Source organism: Mauremys mutica, chromosome 22, assembly GCF_020497125.1.
Source record: "Mauremys mutica isolate MM-2020 ecotype Southern chromosome 22, ASM2049712v1, whole genome shotgun sequence".
Classification (NCBI taxonomy): domain Eukaryota; kingdom Metazoa; phylum Chordata; order Testudines; family Geoemydidae; genus Mauremys; species Mauremys mutica.
This window is the reverse complement of record NC_059093.1, coordinates 5,096,267-5,121,321: the sequence shown is the minus strand read 5'-3', so window position 1 is coordinate 5,121,321 and position 25,055 is coordinate 5,096,267. Positions and strand designations below refer to the sequence as shown.

Sequence of the window (25,055 nt, the reverse complement as noted above, 5' to 3'; positions counted from 1 at the left end):
CACCTTTACATGTCCTGTCCTATCCTTCGTGTTTCCATAGCAACCCAGCCTCCTACCAGATCCGAAAGCACAGAGCAGATGAGTGAGTAGACGGGAACTGCTCCCCCTTGGTCCTGAGTGTTGGTTGTTAAAGTGTAGATCTTCCATCATCAGCAATCAAAACACATGCCTTGTTATTTTGATGTCTTTTAAAGCTTAAGCAACAATCTGACATTAATGGATGTGTGAGCATGCGGGTGATAAGGCCCCAGCATGCCCCCCCCACCCCCATGCCAAGCATTTGTTGGAAATTGCAAACACAGGGTTTACTAGAAACACAGGGATTTTTAGTTTTTAAAAATCAAATAGTGTAAACTAACATTTAATGAACACTTCCACTCACTCCCCAAAGGATCATTTTCCGTCAAGCATTTTTTGGAGAGGGTTTGAGGGAAATCCAGTCAAAACTGAAGTGGTGGTGGTGGTGATGAAGATGAGAATGAAGAGGAAGATTCAGGAAGCTGTGTACCGTCACTCCCCTTGGTGGTTTTCCCTGCACAGCCATGCTGAAGTCATTGGCTAGACCAGAACAGCACACGGCCCAAAGACCAGGAGACAGACTGTCAGCAGGGGAAGGACTGTTTGCAATAGGACAGTAGGGAGGCAGCTCATGGAATGATTTTTCTTCTCATCTATACTGCATTGGAATGGTGAAGGAAGCGCAGGGAGGTAGGAGCACTTCCTCATCAGGAGGGCTGGGATTCTCCCGATGGATCAGTCTGGATACTTACATGGCGCTCATTACCCTGGTATCCAGGCACCTCCAAATCATTAATGGATTTGATCCTACAAGAGGGGAATACTGTCCCCATTTTACACAGAGGGGAATTGAGGCACAGTCTTGAATAAACAGTTGCCAGAAGATCTGTGTCTAGCTGAGCTGGAAATCCAGCCCAGGTTTCCTAGGTTAGTGCCCTGTCCACTAGACTGCTCTTCCTCATGGGCCTAGATACTACAGTGACAAACCTCAGCAGAATAACAAAAGAGCTAAAAAGCACAACGGCATTAGTTGATGTGTAGACAAAAAACAAACAAACAGTTTTACTGTATAGTGTCCGGCAGAAGGGTAAGCAACACACAGGCCACTTCACTGAACAGGGCTGTCCGATGCATTTTGCGCAACCTGTGACTTCGGGAGCTTTGTAGCATTTCGCACCAATCCAGGCAAATATTAGCAATACAATCCTGGGAGATGGGGCAAGGTGATTGAGCAAAACATAGCTATATACTCTGCAAACACTGAATTCTCAGGCAGATGTGTGCTAGCTTGCTTTGGTTTTCAGTAACACTATTTGTGTGTGTGTTCGCCTGAGATGAAACCATGTTTATTTGCAGTGGGTTGGAAGCCATGAAGCAGATATACTAAAAGCATGAAACACACGTCTTTTTTAGGGGAGGTTGGGAGGATGTTCAGTCCAAAGCTGCGAGAAGAGAGAAAAACATGCTGTGTATCACCAGCCCTGTCTTTGGTCTTGCATCTAGCATGAAGTCTCCTTTTATCCGCCAGTGAACACAGTTAACAGTTTCTTCCTCTCAGTATCTTTCTCGTGTGTGTAATGTACAGAATTCTAATTTCTAATGCTTTTAAAGTGGGAGCTGCTTCATTTGGCAGAAGAGTATTTTTTATTCTGCTCACAGTTTCCCTGGGTTTTTTTTGGAGGGGCGATAAGTAGTGCTATTAATGCAGTTTTGTTTTTTTTCTTACAGGAAGCAAGGGTTGATTGCAGCCCTTTCCCGCATTTCTGGACTCAGATGCAGTTAGGAGATAGAATTTCCTGTCAGAAATGCAAAATCTTTTAGTGTTGCTTAATAGGAACAAAGATGCAAAATGTTAGTTTGTGTCAAACATTTTTCATCCCCTAAAATTTAAAATATATAGGTAAAGCCTCTGTTTTTTATCGTGAATGGGAGTTCAACTTTTTCGATGTACGCAGAATCCTGCCTCTTCCTGCCTCATTGTCATTGGTTTATTCAGTACATTTATGTAAATAGCAGAGGTGTTCGTTTCCATGCTAAGCTGTTCTACAGCATGTTAATGTGCTGTATTCAAAGACCGAAAAAAAAAAAAAACCCACCTTGGCAACAGCCAGCCATTCCAGAGGCTTGGCATCATTTTATTACTGTTACTGCTGGAACAGCAGCTCAAGTATTGCCCTAACGTTTTTTCAAACAGAGACTGGGTGAAATTAAAGGCCAACGAATTATGAGAATAGCTACCTAACACCCCTAGTCCTAAAGGCAGAACAGAAAAATGAACAGGGGGTCTTATCCAAAGCCCCCCAAAGTCACTTTGCTGTTGACTACAATGGACTTCGAATGAGGCCAAATGTTTTGGAGTTTGTTTTGTGCAGGATATGTAGCATATGGGAGGAGATTTTCAAAATCACCTAAGGGATTTAAGAGCATGTCTCCACTGATTTACAGTGAGACTTGGATTTTTATTCCTTTGGCATAAAATCTGCCCAATAGTGTCTCATCTGGTGGTTGCACCCCTCTGATCACAATCACCTGTGATCCATAGGAATAATGGGGTGAGATCAATGGGAATCTGGAACTTCCCTACGGAACTCCCTATGGAATTCCCTGCTAGAAGAACTGAGAATGACTGCTAAGCTTGCCACCTTCAGGCTGCAATGCAAGACCCAGGAATGTGCCATAATAACACATACACATGAGATAATGAGGGCTGAAGACCCCATGATTGAAAATACTTTCCCCTTTGAGCGGTCAGTCTGCTTTGCTCCATCCTGTGTGATGCAGACATGGCCATAGCAACCCGTGTATCCATGACCTCCAGATTCTCACTACATACTCTACTTGGAAATGAACGATCAGACTCCATCTGGTGCAGAACACACAGCCGTGGCTGGAGCAACCAGCCAGTGCTCTGATAACCTGGTTGACTGCCCACCAAGGACATGATAGAGGTCAAGGTTCTAGTCTTGGGGTAAAATTTTCAGAAATGCCTAAGTGCCTTGTGATCCTACGTGCCCTTGGCTTTCAATAAGACTTAGCCTCCTAAGACTTCTGGGCACTTTTTAAAATGCTATCCTCAAATAAAGTTCTCACTAGGCAGGTTGTGGTCTGATCTCTGAGGTTGCTTCTCCTGTCCATGACCAAAACCATCCACAATAATTGTAGTGCAAAAGAATAATAAGGTGAGATGATAGGGAATTCGGAAACATACCCTCCTCAGCAGCTGTCTTACAGCCATAGAACTCCCTTCCAGAAGAACCAGCAGTGACCTTCATGAAATGCAAGACCTGTGAATTTGTCATAATTAATACATATAATTTGTAAGCAAAACCTCTGCTTTCAGAAGCCAGGCAGAGGAGTGTATTTGTAGTCTGCCCACTTGGATTTCTGTAATTGTGAGCATGACGTAATTACATAGAATTTTTATAATCATTTTCTCTGTTTTCTAACCATTGCTTCTTGCCCAAGTAGTAACATGCCCTGTCTTGCCAGGTAAGAGCATCAAAAAGACCAATGGCTTGATGCTCAGTTATACTGAGGCTACAGTGCAGAGTGTAGTAGAGTAGCTTTCATGTGATTGGGAATCACTGCCCAAAGTATAATCAAAGACAGGTAAACACTTTAATGCAGACAGTAAAGTTTAAAGGGGACAGTAATTTGGGCAGAGGAAAACCACAAATAGGTTCAGTGGCCTCCAGTCCTCCTGTCCTGCATTCCCTCCCTTCACAATCTGTTCACGTTCCCGTCTCTATTTAGCAATGTCCATGTCTTCCTTGTGCCATACCTGTCACTAACTTTCAGTGCAGATGAATTCTGCCCTCTCCCCATTCAGGAACTGCCCCCATGTCACATTATCATTGTTTGGATATGATTTGTTTGATCTATTTCTGAGTCTTTAGGTTGGTTTAGTTAGATACAAGTTATGTACTTTTCAGAGCTGATTGCTGGACTTAGCAAGTCGTGGTTGCATTTTAGTGATTAGCAACATCAGCCTCAGTAATAAATGAATGGATTTTTTTTCTCTTATTATTAAGAAAGATTTTTCTTCCTACAGAAATCGAGGCTCAATTGATACAAGGTGCTAAGATCCATCCTTGCTAGACCATTGGCGATGACTGTTTCTCTGTCTCCTCTTGTGCCTGGGTTGTTACTGAATAACATGTCTTCCCTTTTTCTTTTCAACAGTCTTGTGGATTCCTTCTGCTGTCCAAGTTCGGGGACAACGGTCCTTCACTTCAGTAATGTTTATTCGCTCCCTGACTTGGTATTAATAAGCAGTGGTGCAGCTGTGCCTAACACTTACTGGTGTCATAACTCAGTGCTTTCTCTGGTTTAATATTCTTATATTTCCAGGCAATTTTACTGTCTCCCCAATGTTTCTTATATAGACTGGCTAATTTTAATTTTGTTTATATTTTATTTAGTCTGTAATTCTGTTGTTGATTTTTTCCCTTGCCCATTGTTTACATCAGTTTTTTAATTTTTTGTATTTTCCATGTGACCTCCTCCACTTTCCTTTCAACCAATCATGTGCGTGCGTATCATGTGACTTTGTCATGTGGCTTGCATGGTGCTGATGATGTCGTCCACGCTGGTGAACAGAAGGTAAAAAACTTTGTTCTGATTGGTTGACTAGATCTCGGGGGAATTAAAACCCCCCAGCAATTAGGGACCTCTAAATTCCATTGCTCAAAATTTCTTCTGTAAACTTTTTGGAGAGATTGCTCACCACCTGTTATCTGCATGTGAAGAACTAAAAGCCAACCATCTGCGCTGAGCTAGAAAGATAGCTTTATATGCAGAAAACCTATGGCTTAATCTTTTGATTCATTCAGTGTGAGAACACAACAGAATCAGCTTCTCTGGGAACACTGTAACCTTTGGAAACACACTCTCGGTGAAATCCTAGCCCTATTGAAGTCAGTGGCAAAACTCTGATTGTTTTCAGTGAGGACGGGATTTTGTCCTGAGTTTTACTGAACACTTGTATGAAAATATGGGCCAGATCCTCAGCTAGTGAAAAGCAGCATATTTCATATGACTGTTGCAACATTTTGTTGACCTTTCCTTTGCAAATACGATTCTGATAATGATTTTCTTTAGATGGCACTAATTTTTTTCAGCCTATGAAAAGGCACAAAATAAAAAAGCCTATGGAACTCCCCAAAAGCTAATTTATAAACATAAACATTTATAAACATAAAACAAAACTTTCTCTTATCATGAGAAAAGCATAAATGTGGCAAGAATGGAAACTGGTTTTAGAAACCTATATTTGTATATCGATACACACACACACACACACACACACACACACACACACACACACCATAATCAGTGCCCAAGCTTTACATTTTTTACATCGGAAGTAACGCCATTGAAGCTATATTTTGCTGGTCATCGCCTGCCAAAGTACTGTATCCTTCCTACACATTATCTGTCACAGTCAGGAAAGGGAATTAATCCGGATCAGAAGTCATTTAACAATTACAGCAACTGGTGGTCTCCAGGAAATCAGGAAGCAAACGATTGATCCTTGCAGTTAAGGAGATAAAATTGCTTCTAATTAAAGCTCATGGCAGCCAGAAAAGAAATAATTTAATATTGTGATTGTTGCAACCTCACTTAACACTCCATGCACACTATAAAGAGAGGGGGAAACCCCTGCTTTTCTGCTTCCCTGGGTAAGCAAATTGTTTGGAAACACACAAAGCAATTGGCTTTTTACCCATTAACTCTAAATCATCTTATTGTTTTGGAACATTGCCAGGAAAGCATTTGGGCTGGGGTTTTACTAGGAAACAAAACTAACACCAGTAACCTTACCACGTGCATGGAAGCAGTCCTTTCCTTTCCCCCAATGCCCCAAGCCCCTCCTCCTGCTCTGAAAACTGATTGGGCGACATCCATGAGGAATGAAGACCTGGCTGTGTCGTTTTGCATGTCGTTTTGTTTTTCGTTTGCTTCTCTTGTGTGCGTTATGAAGCCTTCTTTCCTGTTCTCTTTCTCTCAGCCCTAGTGTATTTACCATTTCTGATGCCTTTGATTGTGTAGATGTGGCTGCACTGTGTTTCAAATTGTGGCAGCCTTTGTCACAATTTAGTCCCATTTACCTGGTGGCGCAGGGGTAAGGAAGCGAGCTGCTCCTTTGATCACATTTTGCAAAAAATGAAATAGATAACCAGACGATAATTGTGTGTGCTGAGAAATAAAGATGCTGGATCTCGCATTAGTGCCAGATAGCCAAGTATTTTGACTGATGATACGGGGTGCCTCAATTTTCAGGTGCCCAATTAGAGCTGTTTTAAAGGGCTTTGCTCTTCAGAGGGCAGGTATTCAGCGCTTACTGAAAATCTGACCGATTTTAGCCATTCAAGATAGAGCGCTGGGCTGGGACTCAGGAGATCTGGGTTCTGTTCCTACTCTGCCAGTGGCCAGCTGTATGACCTTGGGTAAATCATGTCACCTGCCCGTGCCTCAGTTTCCCCATCCCAATAAAAAGGGGGAAATGATAGTTACCTCCCTTTTTAAAGCGCTTAGAAATCTACTGATGAAAAATGCTATATAAGAGCTAGGGATTCTTTACAGTGTTCCAAAGTCACTGGCCTTTTCTGAAAATCCTGACCACATAGCTCCAACGTGAGATCAAGGAAGTACTTGATTTAAAAAAAAAAAGGCAGCCTATTTAACATAGATACAAGGAAGCATTTTTGCAGTTTGTGGGGTTCACTGCAGCAGGATATTACTGACACTAATGATTTAGGAAGAATCAAAAAAGAATTCAAGAACGACATAACTAGGAATGATATCTGCACTATGCTAGCTGCATTTAAAAGCTAAGACTGAACCTTTATGCTTCATGGTGGTGAAAATGATCAGCATCTTGGGATAGTCAAAAATGTCCCCTTCTCACATGTACAGCCCTGTTGAGTTGGCCAGATGCATTATGAAACATTAGGTGTGGGCCGCTGTGGAAGTGGTAAACCAGTGTGGTTACTGCAATGGCCTGTTCTGAGCTGGTGGTGCCTGGAGTAAGAAAGGCAGCTGATTCACTTGAGATGTGAATGCTTTTTTGCCATTCTTGGCAGAGCCAAGCATTGTTTTTTCTCCTTCCCAAAGTTACAGATCTGGAGGCTGGAAGAAGCAGTGCAGTGGGGCTCCCCAGGATGCCCTAGATGCCCATACTGTGAAGTAGTTTACTCTTAACCTGCCATGTTGTGCAGTGGCAGGATGAAATGCTGGGACGAGCCTTGCTGGTCACAGTGTATTAGCTGCCCTGCAAACCGCTGGGCTCACCCAAAGCTACCCAAGCTCTTCTCACATTCAACTCCGGAGGGAGCGATCAGCTGGAAATAGGACAAGCCCTGAGAAAGAGAACAAGCATCGCATCACGTCCCGTCTGCAGCTATTAATTCGTCCTCACAGTTCAAGCATTTCTTGGCTTCCAGTTCCACTTCCTGGAGCAAACACCCGGGCGGGGGAGGGGGGCGGGGTCAAATTCAGACCTGGGGTATGCCTGCCTCGCTCCTGTGATCTGCAGAGTAGCTGAGACTGATTTTAGACCTGTATGTTTTACATACCTGGGTGAAATCTATATAGACACAAAGGTCTCGTCTCATGTTTTATCTCCAGAGATAGCACAGAACCCCTTCGAATCCTGCAGCACTACCCCACGGCCCCTACAGAATCTCCCCAAAGGGCTTGTCATTCCCTCTGCATTGGTATGAATTTCCTCCCTGGGCAGATTGTGTTTGTCAATTGATTATACAGAGCAAGTCTAACAGGTTTGATACTTTATTTAAATGACTCCCTTGAGGAATTTCCTTAAACTGAAGTATCCATAGGAGCCACAGTGTAAATGGGAACCTGACTGGCATGTGTATAAACATCCCTCTAATACACCCTTGCTTGCCAGCCCTCTTCATGTGGATGAGATGCATGTTCTGAGCATGAGTTCTTTCTAATCTTATAATGACCTTTTCTCTTCAGCTACTGACACTCTGACTCATGATAGGATTGCTGGTTCTGCCGGACTAAAGTTTTTACACTAAACTTCTTCCTTCTTTGGTTGAAACGTACTAACACACTTTTATTTTACAGCCCCTGTGTATGGATTACACCTGCCTGTTTGAGACAAATATGTAAATATATATATGTGGATAGAGATATGAATATTTTTCACCTGGGTTTGTGCTATTATGATTTTTTTGGTTTCAGATATGATGTTGATAGTCATTGGTCATAGACCGCAAGTACTTACATGGGGAGAACATTTCTGGTAGTAGATGGCTCTTTAGCCAAGCAGAACGAGCCCTGGCAAGATACAGTGGCTGGAAGTTGAAACTAACAAATTCCAATTGGAAATAATTTTAATAGGAGGGTAGTTAACCGTTGGAACAGCTTCCTAACGGATATGGTGATTCTCCATCACTTGAAATCTTTAAATCAAGATGACATCTTTCTAAGAGATGGTTGTTAGATCAACCACAAGTTGTCAGGCTCGAAGCAGCAATCACTGGGTGAAACTCTCTGGCCTATGGAGGTCAGTCTAGATGGTCCCTTCTAGCCTTGAGATTTATTAATGTTGTCTCTTCATTGTGAGGTTATCGTGGGAGGGAATAACAATGAAGTGTGGATCTGGTGTTATCCCTAGTGTTAGCTACTGGTCTATTGATCAAGTTTGCCGAAGATGCAGCAATATAGGGACAGGGCTAAGCATTGCAGCTCATGGATTTTTCAGTAGTGCCTAAATGACTCAGTGTCTAGCATAATAAGTAGCAATTGGTGCCCCTGATTGTTGTTGAAGCCAGTTGCTAGTCTGGAAAAACATTTAAACTCCCTTTAAATAACAGCTTGTTTGGGCAGGACATTTGCTTCGGTCTTGGTTAATTATTGGTTAATAATCTTGATGCAATTATTTCTGTAATAGCTTCCTTGACTTGAATCAACTCAATAATGACAAGAAGTAACCTTCCTGGTTGTATTTTCCAGTAGCACTGGAGAAGGGGGAAAAAAAGAATTGATCAGTTAAGCTGTTGTTGTTTTCAGGATGCCCAGGAGAAATAACTCAATATATATTTGAATATAAATTATATATCCAGTCTGTGAGCATTCATTTGTTTCCCTTTAATTTGCACTCTGTGTAGTGGCAGTCATTCTCCAAGCACTAATAATTCTTGGAGAAACTGAAGCTGAAATGAGATTTGCAAACATATAGTCTCAGGAAGCCGACAGCAATGATAACAAATCCTTTGATTAAAATCTAGGTGGCCAGTTTGGTAATCAATTCCTGTCCTTTTTTATGATGGGTGTATATCTGGCAGTAGTGCAGAAGCAACGTAAGGCAGCCCTTGTGCTGTAGACCAGGGGGAACCCTGAGTGGAGTTCAAAGAACTCTTTCTGTGTGTCATTTGCTTCAAACTGGACCAGTGATCTAGTGAGAGCCCCATGCAAGGTCATCCAACTAAGCTAGGATTCTAATTTGTGGGTGAAAAATATCTGAATCAAAATCCAAACTGATAAACATGAGAATGTAGGGTGAGCTCTTCCCATCCATGGACATCCTGCAAATTCCTAGTAATAGGCTACAATTAAACTCCCAAGTGCATTTTTATCCCAATAAAGCCTACAGGCTTATTAACTGTCCTGTGTTTTGGGATCATGTAACAGAACAACATCTGAGGAGCAAAGTATAGATCAGAGTTTCCTATTCTGAGTGTTGGATCAGACTCTTAGGTCACAAATGTTATGTCTTTAATGCCTCAGCCTTGTCGTTATTTGAACTTGACCCTGCGTCCAATGGCAGCATTTCTGTTAGCTTCAGTGGTGCAGGATCAGTCTTTTATGAAGATCTTAAAATAACATTTTGCCACAATTTGGTGTGACAGTCAATCTCTGCTCAAGAGAGGCCCATGGCTGGAACAACAGGAATTGCTGCACATTCAGATGGTGGTGCAGAGCTGTGAGGCTCAGAGCTGGACTAGCAGGGATGCTGCAGGTTAGGACTGAGAAGAGCTGTGTGTGAGAACTGCCTGCCTCTCATATATAGTGTCTGGTCTTGGTCCCTTGTGTTTCGCATTAAGACACACTCAAATAAATAAATACTAATACCAAAAAGAGTGTTCTGCATTTGTATAATTATAGTTGACAGAGATGCTTTTTCTAATGATTAGATAAAATATCTGCAAGAATTAGGGATCCAAAAGGAGACCAGATGATAGAATATAATTAATCCTAGGAGTTTGCTGGGAGCCCTGCCTGCTGACTGCAGCTGAATTGTAAACTTTAATTTACAAATAATTATAGCATTGGTTTTGCTAAAATTATCCATAATGAAGTCAATCAGAGTCTCTTTCCGAGAAATAGAAACATGCTGGAAATCTATAAATTATTCCAGCTATTAAAACATGTTTAGTGAAACCATAATAGTTTGCATGGCCCTTTACATACCCTGGCATTCTAAACCTGGGATTAGCACTACATGCATATGCAAGACATCTTCATTAATAGTCACTAATTAATGGAAGAACCAATGTAAATTACCCATGAGTTTGTGAATAATAAAGAGTCTAGGATAATGCCTCTCACAATGTACTTTGTTCATTTATTTTGACAACTGTAATTTATTTTCCATTATTTTTAAACCCCTTTGTAATGTACTAGTAGCAAATGCACTGTAGTATCTTTTGCAGAAGTAATGGAAGTCTTAGTAATACAGGACCTTACAACTGCCCTCTGCTATTAAATCTTTGCTGAGCAAAGAGAAGGGAACAGCCTTTCTGAGTGTGAATTATATGGTGTGCACATTAGCAGTGAATGGAGATATGATCTGAACCCTACTGAAGTCAAGGGAAAGACTCCTTTTGATTTCATTGGCTTTGCATCCGGCCCTTTTCGAGGCTCTGCTGTTTAATGTTACAGGCCTGAGTTTTCATGCTGCTCTCTGGTATTTTTCTTTTCTTTTTGTTCGTCTTGTAAATTAATCCTGGTCATAAGTTTCCAAAATAACTTAATGGAGGTAATGGCCCAGATCCCATCTAAACCCGCTGAAGTTGCACCAGGGAGGAAGTATCACATTCTTAGACCTTACTATGTCATTGCTCTGTCAACAGCCATCATGGGCTGAAATACTGCAGAGCAAAGGCTCGTCATCAGGAGCAAATGGCAGAGCAGATGTAAATCAATTTGCACCAAAAAGGTGGAATACAGCATGCTGAGAGGGTTTTTATTGATTTAACCTTCCATCATTATGCTGTCACGGCTGGCAGGCAGATTGCAGGGAGGCAGTATAGAGTCGGAGAGTGGTATGGCAAAGATAGCAAGCCAGCAGTCAGATGTGGGCTGGCGGTGCCAAGGGAAGTGTGGAGGCTATCAGTGTAATATATTGTGGCCCAGTATCTTTAAAAGAGAGATGATTTCTAATAGCTAACATCCTGCAACCTTACACGCAGGAGTATTTAAATAATGCACATGAGGAAAAGGACATTTTAAAGGCAAATCCACTACTCCAGTGCTGCACTAAAGCAGAATTCCTGTGTGTATCACATCTATCTAGTTTCGTTTGCCAGTGGCTGGGAATGAGCGACAGGGAATGGATCATTTGATCATTCCCTGTTCTCTTCATTCCCTCTGGGGCACGACATTGGCCACTGTCAGAAGACAGGATACTGGGCTAGATGGACCTTTGGTCTGACCCAGTATGGCTGTTCTTATGTAAACACTTATATGGCCCCCACTGGTATCCGGGTGCCTCACACTCTTTAATGTATTAATGTCCAAAAGACCCCAAGATCAGAACAGTTTTACAGGTGGGGTGCTAAGGCCAGGAGAGACTAACTGACTTGCCCAAGCTCACTCAGGAAGTTTGGCAGAGTGAGAAATTGATCCCAGCTCTTCCAAGCTGTAGGCGATCTCCCTACCCAATGGCCTATCCTTTCTCCTTGTCTGAGGGCTCTAAGTCACATGCTCTTTCAGGCAATGGTAGCTGCAGATTTGAGATCAGATAGTTCATTAATTCTTCTGTTCTGAAATCTTTTCAAAGGTATTTAGGTGCCATAAGATGCAGATAGGCAAAGCACCAAGGCGCCTAACTGCTATTGAAAACCTGCCAGGGAGTGACTCCAGGGTAAATTGCTCAATTTACAATAGATACTTTCTTTTTTTTTTTTTCTTCCAGGTTCCAGTCTTGCAAACTCAAGCTGGGATCTGAGAGTCAAGCCAGATTTTTACTTCTCATGCATTACATCCCCAGTAACAAAAATTCTGTGAGCCACATGCCGCCCTTAGCTCAGCGGGGCTGCACAGGAAAACCGAGGCCAGAAACTGGCACTGGAGATGGTTAATAGTTCTATTTGATGTGTGAAATTTAATAAGAATCCAGCTTGCTATTTCTTAGCAGTGCGGGATTCTCAAGGGTAAGAGGAGTAGAAAGTAGTTACAAACAGGTTTATCCCAAAAGTTTTCAAGGAGAAAACTTGATGAGTAAGAAGGTGCCATTTTCACAGATCCGCTTTTCAGTGTAGAACTGTACTTGGTAGCTAGTCCATAGTGCCAGGATTCTGTTACTCTCTGGACTGATTTGTCTGCCTTCATTAGTAAGTCTTTAAGGAAGCAAAATCTGTGTGGACTTTATATTCATCTCTCTATAATGGCTGAGGCAAGATTTATTTTTGTGTATTTTTAAGCCTATCTTCATGCAAACTTCCCTGCTTCCACTGGTACTTGCATCATGCATCCTTTTTATTTTTTCCTTCGTGAGCCAAAGGGAATTAAGTCTGCAGAAAACATACCGTAACAAATAAGGGGGGGTTGAGGGAACACTCGTTTCTGGAGGGGATGTGCACAAAAACCCCATTGATGCAGAAGCTGTGGAAAGGAGAAGACAGTGGGTGTTTTCATGGTGCAGGCTTCTTAGTGGAATGATTGCTGTAATGTTGGAGCTCTGCATTTGCCCGAGCTCACTTCACAAGGAGACAAAGTCCCTGCTAGTTACATTGCTCTTTCTGGAGTAGATGAAGGGAGACTGGTTTGGCTTATCATTAAAACCTGTAGATTGACAGAATTTCATCACTTCTAATATAAGGCCAGTGCTCGCTCTCTTTAACGTAACATATGTTTTAATCACATTAGCCAAAATTATTCACACAACAAATATTTGAGTCTTAATAGTGAGCCATTGTTGTATCTTGGTACCCCACCACTGATAACTTCCAGAGTTGTCATATAGATTTTGGATTCATGGAGCTGGGAGTTGGGTCTTTAATGCAGCCTCAGAGTAGCATGGAGTTTCTGGGTCTGGATGCCCACAAAGACACTGGGTAACACTTTCTAAATTGCCTAAGTTACATTTTAAGAAATGATTTAAGCACTCAGATTCTAAGGGGATGAGTACAGAATAGAGCCTGCGTCTCTTTGACTTTCAGCAAGACTTGGGATAAAATTTTCTAAAGCATTAAAGTAACTTAGGAGCCTGTAGGTTAAATTTTCAAAAGCACCCATTGATTCACATTGGGACTTAAGCATCTAAGTCACTTAAGCACTTTTCAAAATTTTACAGTAAGTCCTGTTTTCAGACCAACTTAGGAGCCTAAGTCCCATTGCCTTTCAATAAGCTGAATGGTAAAATCTCCAAAAGCACCTAAGTCTCATTGAAAGTCAGTGGGAATTAGGCTCCCAAGTGACTGTGTTACTTTTGAAAATGAGACTAAGGCTTCTAAATCATTTAAGTGCTTTGGAAAATTGTATTCATTGATTTTTTTGTCTTCTCTTGTTGCAAAAGAGGTGGCTTGATCACAGTGTGTAAGTACCTACATGGGGAACAAATATTTAATAAGGGGCTCTTCAGTCAAGCAGAGAAAGGTCTAACACAATCGAGTGCCTGGAAGTTGAAGCGAGACAAACTCAGGTGGGAAATACATTTTTAACAGAGAGAATAATTAACCATTGGAACAATTTACCAAGGATCATAGTGGTTTCTCCATCACTGGCAATTTTAAAATCAAGATTAAATGGGAGGTTTTCAGAAAGATCTGCTCTACGAATTATTTTGGGGAAGTTCTGTGACCCATGTTATATGGGAGGTCAAATCTAAATGATCACAATAGTGTCTTCTGGCCTTAGAATCCATGAATAAACAACAAAATAGTAGTAATGCCAGTTCCAAACAGACTTCAGGAGGTAAAAAATATCGATATGAATTAAACAGCTGAAACCTGGAGAAATACCAAAGGAGTATTATAGGGAATGTGCATACAGAAATGTGACTCTAGCTGCGTTCGCTCTAGATGGGAGGTTAGCACTTGTAACAGCATAATTAAGTCATGTGCGTTAATTTTTGTTTCATGCAGAAGAGCTGATATTGTAAAAGCACAAGGAGGAAATGTTCACTGTGTGGGGTGGGGAAGTGTCCTCTGCAGATCTTGTACAACTGCGATAGGCAGGAATTGACTCACCATTTGCCTTGAGAATCACAAGAGCCACCACTAGTGAATGGCAGGTAAATTGCCCTAGGTAAATGGAGATTAACCCCTTCTTGTCCTTTGAGGACACGGCCTGAGCTGCAAATCAGGAGAATGTTTTCTCTTTTTTTTTTTTTTTAAATGACATTACTAAATTGGAGACAAGGGTCTGATTCCCCATTGCTGGGCATCCTGTGTAGCCATCTACACCAATGCAAACTGAGTGTAAAATGCTGCTATTCTGATGCAGTAATATTTTATGCTTACTTTTCACTGCTGTACATGACAGTACAAAGTGCAAGGGATGGAGAATCCCGAGATTTTTTTCGAATTTGAAAAGCATTCAGTGTGCAGACCCAGAAAAAAAGATATAGGAGGAACATGTCTCTCAGTGGAGAAGCAAGCTAGCTGCTTTAAACAGAGAGCTTGCTCTGTATGTGCTTCAGATGAGTGGCCCTGCTGGTTTGACAGACTGACACCCACCTTGTTTTGCTGCTGTTTAACATAAGAATTTCAGAATGAAAACCTTTAAAACTGCTTCTGAGTCGCAGACACCAAGGAGCTATATTTTAAGCCCAGCTTCTGCCCTTCGTCTGGTTAGGCACATGCAAAATTTCACCTGAATTTTGTAAGCACAAATACCTGCTAAAAATTCTAACCCTTGCAAATATTAGAATCTCTCAGGAGCACAGGGATGCATTCTCACATCTGGGTACATGCGTTTCCACGTGGGCGTGAGCCAGGGTGGAGCAGATAACCTGCCCATAAGTGTTTCAGGATGATGGTGCACTTCTACTGGCTTTGGTTTGTTTATGTATTTGTTTTTATGAAGTGGCTGGAAATTAAATATGAGTCAAACCATTATTTCAGGGGAACCCAGCGCACCCAAACTGGAGGGCCAGATTGGAGAAGACGGGAACTCCATTAAAGTGAACTTTATCAAGCAGGATGATGGAGGCTCCCCGATCAGACACTATCTGATCAAATACAAAGCTGTAAGTATGACCAATAGCCAAGGCGGCTGGGCTGGTTTTGTTGTTGGTTTGTATTTAGATAGCACTTAAGAAGTCTAGTCAAGACCCAGGGCCGTACTGTGTTAGGTGCTATTCAGACAGGTAACAATGCACAACAGTCTCTGCCCCAGGGAGCTTGCAGTCTAGGCATCAAGAAATGACAGATGGACTCACCGGACAAATGAGGTGGCGTTGGATTAGACAGGCACGAAAATATACAGAATTTAGCAGAAAATTCTTAGCTCACCACTTTCTCCTTGACTTTGACCTTGACCGTTCATTTCCTTCACTTCCTCCCTCTCCCCCGGCTGCACTGCTATGGGTGATAACAAGCACATCGATTTTTTTTTTAATTTCATGTTCTTATGAAACATAATAGCCAGCAACATTTTGAATAGGCCTCAGTCAGTGGCTTGAAACCTGGGGTATTATTTAACTTCAAACTCTTATCTTAACAATTTACAACTTTCATGCTGTATTTCCCTGCTGACCTTATATGCTTGGTGGAGAATCCACATATTGGTAACAAATTATTGTGCACTAGTGACTTAAAAAAAGAATCTGAGGCGAGGTGACTGGATCAACTGTATTCAGCGTTAGATGGAGACAATATAAGGGCAACTGTATTCATGGCCACGTGGGGGGACGCTATCTGAAGATATTCCTTATTAGGCCCAAGTAAATTAGATACCTGTAATTGCCTAGGGTTCTGAAACCCACACTGCTCTATTTTGAGCAAATGCCCAATGGAAGGATTGTTTTATTATGAGTAGGTAACATTGCTGCAAGCTGAACAAATGAAGCCAACTTTAACCTTGGCTTTTGCTAGGTGATGTTTGATGTTCTCTGTTCCACAGTAGGCAAAGCACCTAATCAGAGAATACGTGACAGCTCAGCCTTAAGGAATAAGAATGTGATGGAGTAGCCTTGAGGTCCTGAGGATCTCTAGGGCTGGGGGAAGTTTTGCTAAAAATTACTGATGCTGTTTCTATTGTCTGGACAATCTGCTCCAATATTAATGTGCCTGGTAGCAATTAAACTGTACCAGAGCCTTTAGTGGAAGTTTTTGGGCATTTACAAAGTAGATCTTCTAGACTAAGCCTGGTAGATCCTCTCATGAATTAATTCTGTACCAGCCATCGGGAAACCACTTTTGCAATAAGACTCATCTCATGCAGTGGGGTGAGTGAACCTCCGAGTGAAGCAAGCAGAGTAATCCTGGCGCTCGCGCTAGAAATGACATAGGCACTCTTGCATCCCCTCCGGTGCCCTCCCAACACCCCTCTGACAGGAGGGAGGAGTTCAATTCTTACTAGGTGGTTTAGCTTCCTAGAATCCAGAAGATAGAGACGAAGAAGACCTGTTCGATCCTCCAAGCCATCTTTCAGAGGCCATTGCCGAGGGGAGGGGCTTGCACGGAGTGAGCATTCTCAGTTGCTGGTGGACTTTTGTTTTTTGTTTGTTTGTTTAAATTTATTATTCTAAAACCAACCCCAGCACTTCGCACAAACAAATGTTCCACCATGAGGAATCCCCACCCGCTGCGTTCTCCCTGCTGCTCTACCTCACGTTTTTTCACCAAACCATCAAACCATGTGTTACCATGCTGCACTGCCCTGGGGACCCTCATTGGCTAATGAGAAGGCTTGTTTGCAACATAGTGGAGGAATTTTCCATTGCCAGGCGTAGATGCCACCGTGATCAGTATGCAGAAGGTAATTCCAAAGTACATAAAAGCACTAGATCTCAGTCAATAGGCTTCATAGGGTTTTTCAGATGCACCCAGCACTGTGACTGTTCCTAATTGAGTTGTTTTTCTCTTTCATGAAAGATTTACAAAAAACATGCATAGAATACTTGGCAGTAATAATAAAAAAAGGGCTCTCCTGTATTGTTTCTCCACGCGTATACTGTCCTGCATCTAAGACAACTCCCTAATTTGTTGATGCTGAAATTAATTAAAATGGGTGACCCACCTATAAACCAACAAGCTGCTCATACTCAGAGGAAGAAATGATGTTTTATATGGAAAGCTTGTGTGCTGTAACTTGTTGTCCTGGTTAAATCCATCACATTATCAACCTCCAGTTCCAGGGATGTAAATAATAATAATTTTTTGTTAGTCGTGTTCTTTATATGGATCACTTATTTCATGGGGTGCATTTTCGTCTGTGAGGAGAGACCAAGCAGCTGGTCTTTGAGGGTCACCACCGCCATTTCCCCACTCTGACTGGCTCAGTAAGAGCAGTAAAAAGCAGAAAAGCAAAGGAGCTGCCCAGTGACAGTAGCAAGTAGCAGGACTCACTGCTAGGTGTTAAATTGCAGTTTTGCTGTGCAAGAGCTGAGATAATGGCAGCCCTCATCCGCCATCGAGGTGCCATAGAATAGCAAGCTCAGGGGAGACTGAGTACTCAGAATATCTTGGTAACAGATTTGCAAAACTGCCTAAAGGATTTGGCAGTTTCCATTAAAATTGGAAATTAGGAATCCAGATCTCTTTAGGCAGCTTTGAAAATCTTCAAGAGACACTAGAGAGCAGATTAGACAAAACTGGTAAGCTAGGCCCGTCCCCGGTTTGGAAGCAAACCTTTGTCATCAAAATGGTCTGAATTCTATGTACCAGCGCTGCAAAGAATCCTCGGAAAAGCCTTGGCATGTTTCACACTTCAGCAACGTGTGTGGAGGGTCTGGGGCTTGGTCTTTCTAAAACAGGTGTGTGATCTGGTGTCAGGCAGAGGGGAGAGGAACAAGCAGCAGGGTTTTCTTTAGACACGATAGCTCTGTACTGGGAAATAAGTAGGGAAGATGCTGCTTAGATTTCATAAATTCTCAATCAGCCACCCCTTCCTAGGGACAGATTCACCTGCTTCTGGCAGTAGGTTTCCCATTTGGCACCTGCTGAGTTGTCTGACAACCCAGTCCCGGTTTATTTTACATTGTGTGTGATGTTTATTAGTTGATCATCCTCCTATCTCAGAACTGACCATTAAGACCATGCACTGTGTTTTTTATCCCCCTCTCTCCTCTCATCATCCCCCAGAAGCAGTCCTCCGACTGGAAACCAGAGATCAGACTCCCTTCTGGCAGCGACCACGTCATGCTTAAGTCCCTCGAGTGGAATGCAGAGTATGAGATCTACGTGATAGCTGAGAACCAGCAAGGGAAATCCAAACCTGCACACTATGCTTTCAGGACTTCAGCTCAGCCTACTGTAATCCCAGGTATGACCGCCACAAGCTTTACCATTGTTTTCTGCTTTCAATTAATGCAACTATGCTGCATCCCTTAATGTGCCTGAATAAACCCTGACAACTTGCTTGCTTAAAGACATTATCATAATTGGTTACCCATTCAAAGCATATATATAGCACAGCAAAAACCTGGCAGGAATGCTCCATGAAAAACTGTTGTCTGACTAGTCACAGGAAATATTTGCCGTTGTATCACTATAAACTAACAAGACATGCAGATGAGAAAAGTGCTGGGTAGAAAATGCATTTCTGAAACCAGTAAATAGGGTCCCTGATTCAAGCCAAGGCCAAGGGAAATTCAAATACCTGGTATCGTGCTTTTCACAACATGGATTGCCCTTTCAAACCTGCTTTCTGCTTGCTTTTTGCTCATTTGCTGATACAGGACAGTTATCAGCGGCATAAAGGCGTAAAGAGCTGGCTGGTGTGGTTAAAATTGTTCTATGCTGCATGGCCCTTATTAAATGAAATGGAGACCAAATTAAAGCACTTTCTAAAGCAAATCTGTTGCTAAAATAATTACACAGGGTAGCCCATTGGGCAAAAGAAATTGAATAATGTCAGCAGTCCTTTTGGTAGCTGCTGTTGCAGACAGACAGACTGCGTCTTTCATGGATTTCTCTCCCCACGAAGCAAGGTGCAATCGCAAATACTGCAATAGCCACACAGTCCCTAAAGTACAGAGATTTGCCGGCAGTTTGGTAGCCTGCAGGAGAGAGAAAAGGTTTGGGAGAATCTCCTTTCCAGACCTCTCTTGGCCCATGTAATTCAGCCACAGAAGTCCCTTTGGGGGTAAGACCCTTGGACTAGCTATGATTTTAAATTGACACTAGATGTACATGTCAGAAAGCTGGCAAGCTGGAGCAGTGGAGACAGCCTCATTGCTGAGGGAAGAGCATCCATGCTGCGATCGTTGCCTATGATCTGTATTACGGAAATTATTTCATTTTTTTTTCTTAAGAGCTTTATCTGTGAGTCTCTCACTTTTTTTCCTCAAAGCAATTAGCAAATTCTCCCCACATTGTCCTGTAGCTGAGACTTTAGGCCTTGGTCTATTCCTCCCTCTCCTTTCTGAGGGATGCAGCTGAGAGCTTGTGCAGTGTGCATGACAAAGCTTGACTGGGTAAAGCCCACTGACGGCATTAAGGATACAAATGAGTGTGACCTGTTAACACTGGATGCTTGGGGCTTGAACGGGAGTGGGTGGGGGGAAAGAGAGAGTGGGATGAGCGCTTAATAGGTCTGTAGTTTCAGATGGAAGGACATTTGGTAACTCATTAAACAGCTCACCCTCAGTTTTGCATTTTCAATAGCTCTAATACTTATTACCCTCATGCATTTGAAGGACAACTGAGACTGGTGGGAGGGAGGTGGAGAATTGCATAAGATCATTTCAGGGCTAGGCAACCAATGGCAGTAGGCTGAGATGAGCAGTAAATTAGTTCCTTTGTGCTCTTGGGGGTCACTGAAGAGGAAGCTTCTAAGTGCTGAACAGTGTTTCAGTTCCCTCAGCCTTCTTGAGGTTGGCTCCCTGCAAATTTCCTGTGCTGGCATTGTCTGTAGCGTTCCACTGCAGTCCAATGGAATGCTGGAACGTACCTGGGAAAACAGTCAGGTAACAGCTAAGTGGTTATGGATAGCAGGAGCAGTGAGACAGGCCTTTTGAAAATGTGATCTTTGAAATGCCAGGCAGAGTGCAGAGAGAACATTATTTCTAGGCTTCTTAATAAAGCTATAGATAGATTAAAATAGCCCTATTCTGATCTCATGGTGTAACCACATTGACTTCAGTGGAACTACTCCTGAGTTGTTACCAGGGGCGGCTCTACCTTTTTGGCCGCCCCAAGCAGTCATGCGCGGGAGGCGCCCCGGAGCCGCGGGAGCAGCGGACCTCCCGCGGGCATGACTGCGGAGGGTCCGCTGGTCGCGCGGCTCGGCTGGACCTCCCGCAGCTGCGGACGGTTCGCAGGTCCGGCGGCTCTGCTTGAGCTGCCGCAGGCATGCCTGCGGGAGGTCCAGCCAAGCCGCAGGACCAGCGAACCGTCCACAGTCGTGCCTGCGGGAGGTCCACTGGAGCCGCGGGACGAGCACCCCCTCCGCAGTCATGCCTGCGGCAGGTCTGGTCGTCCTGGGGCTCCGGTGGACCTCCCGCAGGCATGACTGCGGCAGGTCCGCCGGCCCAGCCTGCCGCCCCCCCCCGGGAAAGGGCCGCCCCACGCGCGTGCTTGCCGCGCTGGGGTCTGGTTGTTACTCCACTGCAAAGGAGAGGAGGAGCCAGGTTTGGAATCACCATGCCATTTTGAATGCTGCTGTTCAAAATACTAGCAAGCCACATGAGAGGGGGAACCATCTTTAGTGAGTTCTTGGAGGAGAGGTCCTTGTTTTGGAGTATAGTTTCCTTTAGTGTCGATCCAATCTACTCCAGCCCTTGAGCTCTCTGCCTTCTCAGAATGGAAGCCTGCTTCAGAGAGAAGGAGTGCACCATGCAATGAAATAATTCATGTTACCTGCAGTGGACAGAAGATTTTGCTGCTTTAGCTGTTTGATCTTGTTTAGGGCTGTGATTTACCTTTGACCTCTGACGTATTAGCAGACTCAGAGCCTCTGTGGGCAGATTCCCCTAATAGGCGCTTGGGGAAGAACGTCAGGCCAAATCTCCAGCTCACGTAAATACATTGAAGTCAATGTGGTAATGGCAGTTCACGTCGGCCAAGGATCTGGTTCTACACTGGGGTCACTTAGTTATTTCATAGCCGGTTATTTAGTATTTCCCTTTTGATTTCAGAATGAGCCACGACTTCTCCGCGGCAGGGGTTGGAGTCAGTGTTTCCAACCCAGCATTGCTCCTTCTTACATTAGGAATAAAATCTTCCATGTAGACAAAACATATATTTGTTATATATAATCCCTTGAGAGGGTCCTGGGGCTAGTTTTATGGTGTCCTCAAGTTGACTGTAAGGACAAAGGTGGTTATAAAAGCAGTATGCTTGAGGGTAGTTTACGACGACTCCAACCAGTGGAGCTTGATTTCTCTGAGGTATTCCTGCATCCATATAGCTTTTTTTCCAGGCTGTAATTAAGTGTCTCTATTACCCAAACCCTCAGTACAGTGAGCACTGGGTCAGGACTTGGACAGGCTGTTAGGTGCAGTGTCTGCTCCCGAAAGGTCTTTCCTTAGAAAAAGGCAGTGTTGTCCTTTCAAATACCAGCTAATCATTTTCTCATGTTTCACATTTGAGCCTCCTGTTCCATCGTTTATTTTGATCCATTTGCTCGCTAACCCCTCACCCCCTGAATTTTAACTTGCTGGGCTGCTTCTGGCATTGCTGAGCTGCCGAGTTGGCCTTTTCGCTGGTGTTACTGCGCTAAAGCTCTTCTCTAACCTTTGGCCATTTTAATTTACTAAGTTAAATAAACCTTTAATTCTTATGTTTTCTATATTTGACCTATTTTTTTCTTTTTATCTATTTTCTCTCTCTCTCTCTCTTTCTTTTTCTTTCTTTCTTCTCTTCCCCTCCCCGTTGTTTCCTTTCCTGTGTCTGTTGTCATACATGTCACCTTGGACCTCACGGGAAACATCCACACTTGCCACATGCACCAAATTTGTTTTAAACAACCATTTTTCTCCCTCCTGGGAACCATTGTTTGGCACCTGCAGCGACCTTGGGAAGCCCATCAACGTCGTCCTCCTTTGTTTCATTGCTTCTTTCTGCAGTGACTCTGCTTTTGCTCTGTTAGAAACTTTGTACAACAACACAAATAAACAGCAACAAACAAATTTGCCTAAAAAGGCCTGGTTCCTACCCAGGTGTGAAAGCAGATAGTTTTTCGTTCAGAGGATCATGTCAGTGCAAGAAAAAAAAAACACACGCAACAGATCATTTTATTGGAAAGATTGAGTATTTTGTAATGAGGATAAAAAAAAAAGTTTAAACCAAGCATTTTCTTTCTAATGTTTTTTTGTGTTGCTTTATAATGAATTTGCCCTTTTTTAATGGAGGTAAAGAAAAAATCTTTTGTTGGCTTTTTTAATAGGAAGGTCTGATATTGAAAGCTTTTAAAAACCTGGTCTCTCTTGACATTTCCACACATCTGTTGCCGATCACCATTGTCTGTTCATACCTATGAACGATATTACAAAGATGATAACCATAATAAAAAGTTTTCTAAAGCCCCATCCGTATACCTAAACACAGGTTAAAAGAGAGAGAAACTTGGCAATTCTAGCCACTTGGGATGCCTGAACTGAGATCATTTTTTCCAAGGGCTTTTGCACATGGATTAAACACATGGTCATCAGAACATCCCTCTGATGCAGTTGTCTGACCTAAAGTGTCTTGTTGAGATGTGTGTTGAGGACATTTCTTTTTCTTTCACATGGTTGAATCCCTGGAGCCTCACTGGAGGCATCTCAAGACCATGACATATAGGAGTTTGGAGCATAACACAGCTTGTGAGTGTACAGATTTGCAGTGGATGCTTGTCTAACCTTCTTTTGGGCTATCCACAATTGTATTGTCAAATCAGTATAGAAACGGCTTTTCTTCCCTTTTAACTAAAAAGATTAGCTGGGAACAAATAATCTGACAGGCTAAATGGGTATTACTGAACCTTAATAATATTCATGGTTAACTGTGTGTTTGACACTCCACCAGACAGGATTAATCTGTGGTGTAATTTGATGCAATATATACAGCTTCCTCTCTGAGTCCTGTGTATCACATTTCATTCTAGTAATTTCAATTGACATTCCTTTTCTTTAATGCGGTGTCCCTCGTGAATTGTTTTTATAATGGGGAAAGCCATTTGGCTATGCTGCTCCTTTAAGCCTTTCTGCGAACACCTCTCTCTCTCTCTCTGCAAGGACCTGGGGAAGAAAGGGATGAGACTGGAAACATGTTTTGGACATGGTTAGGTTATCAAAGCTCTTAAACAGGATTAATTTCCTTTCTAACAAAACCTTTCCTGTTGGGTACAAAACCAAACCAAACCCCCTATTAATCATGTCTAGCTATGAATGTATGCGCTTCATATAACATCTTGTCTCTGTTCGAAATGTAGTCAGACTTTGTTCACTGGAATCTGCACTGTTCGTTTCTGTTTAGAATTGTAAACAAAAACTTCATACAGATGTGTTTCTCTCTCTCTCTCTCTCTCTCTCTCTCTCACACACACACACACACACACACACACACACACACACACACACACACACACAGTTCCCTTTACAAGGGGACACCTCACCATCAAAACGCCCCTTTAAATGCTTTGTGCTGTATAAACTATATTCCAACACCAAGTTCCATTAAAAGCCCTTGTGATCTTTCCTATGGCAGTGTTTATACACTTCTGCTTAGGCTGTGAGATCAGTATGTGGCTCAGAGGTGAATGTGGGCGCCTTTAGACTCAGAAGCCCACTTGATATGCATGCATACAAGATGTGCGGGAGGGGTGTAGTTACATGTGCATTTAACTCCAACTTCAGATGGAGATTCATTGGGAAAACCAACAGTTTTCGATAGATGTAATGAAGGTTTCTGGGGAAGGCCTACCTGCTCAGGACATTACGGTGGCCAAGCAAAATCTCATCAGGGACTGCCTCAAGGGTCACTCCCATGAGGTGGCTTAAGAACAAATATCGGTGTGTCTTGCTTGTGCCTAGCGTTAGCAGTTACACAGTTATATGACCATATGCACAGTAGCCAGCACTGAAAATGCAGAACTTGCTGTTGTGGTTTCCTGGGAATCTTGCTGGGAATTTCTGTTACGTTGCACTAATGCACTAATGCAACAAAGGCTGTAGTTTTCAGTGAAGGTTGTTGTAATGTGAACGAAGGGCCCTGAGTTCCCATAGCCACTTTCAGTTCCATACCACATTTTGTAGCTTGTGGGCATGTCACTTAGGTTAGTGTGTTCACACCTGCAATATTTATACTACAATATCTCATCAGATCGGTTATTAACATGGCAATGTTTACATGTAGAAAATCAGTCAGGCCTTTATTATGTTTACACATTTCCATTATTAAAATAACAATAATGAGTCAAATGAACTGTCTGATGTAGTTGAGTTTATTCTGTAGATGAGTTTCCTTGCTCATTTCATGGGTTTCCCTTTAGCTGTCCAGAATACGCTAACTGACTGTGTAAAGCGGATACAGGAGTTAAAACCCCTTTTACAAAGAGAATTTCCCCTCTATAGCCAGAAAACTAATTGAATGGCACTGCTGTCTTTGCTGCCAGTTTACAAGGATTATCACATTGTACTTGCCAATCTGTGGGGTTTGCCCCATGTAAGAGGCAGGATTTGATAGGATCCG

General features: G+C 42.7%; 1 protein-coding gene across 9 annotated transcripts in view; it reads left to right on the top strand.

Annotated features, from left to right (window-relative positions):
- Positions 1 to 25,055, top strand: part of NCAM1 (neural cell adhesion molecule 1) — a 238,798-nt gene that overhangs the window by 191,601 nt on the left and 22,142 nt on the right. For 5 of the 9 annotated variants that reach the window (XM_044997306.1, XM_044997305.1, XM_044997311.1 and 2 more), the window contains 2 exons: positions 15,342 to 15,466; positions 18,525 to 18,705. In XM_044997306.1, the coding sequence (XP_044853241.1) occupies positions 15,342 to 15,466; positions 18,525 to 18,705 (306 nt within the window). The remainder of the gene's footprint in view (positions 1 to 15,341; positions 15,467 to 18,524; positions 18,706 to 25,055) is intronic. The other 4 variants (XM_044997309.1, XM_044997308.1, XM_044997313.1 and 1 more) reach the window with 1 other exon arrangement.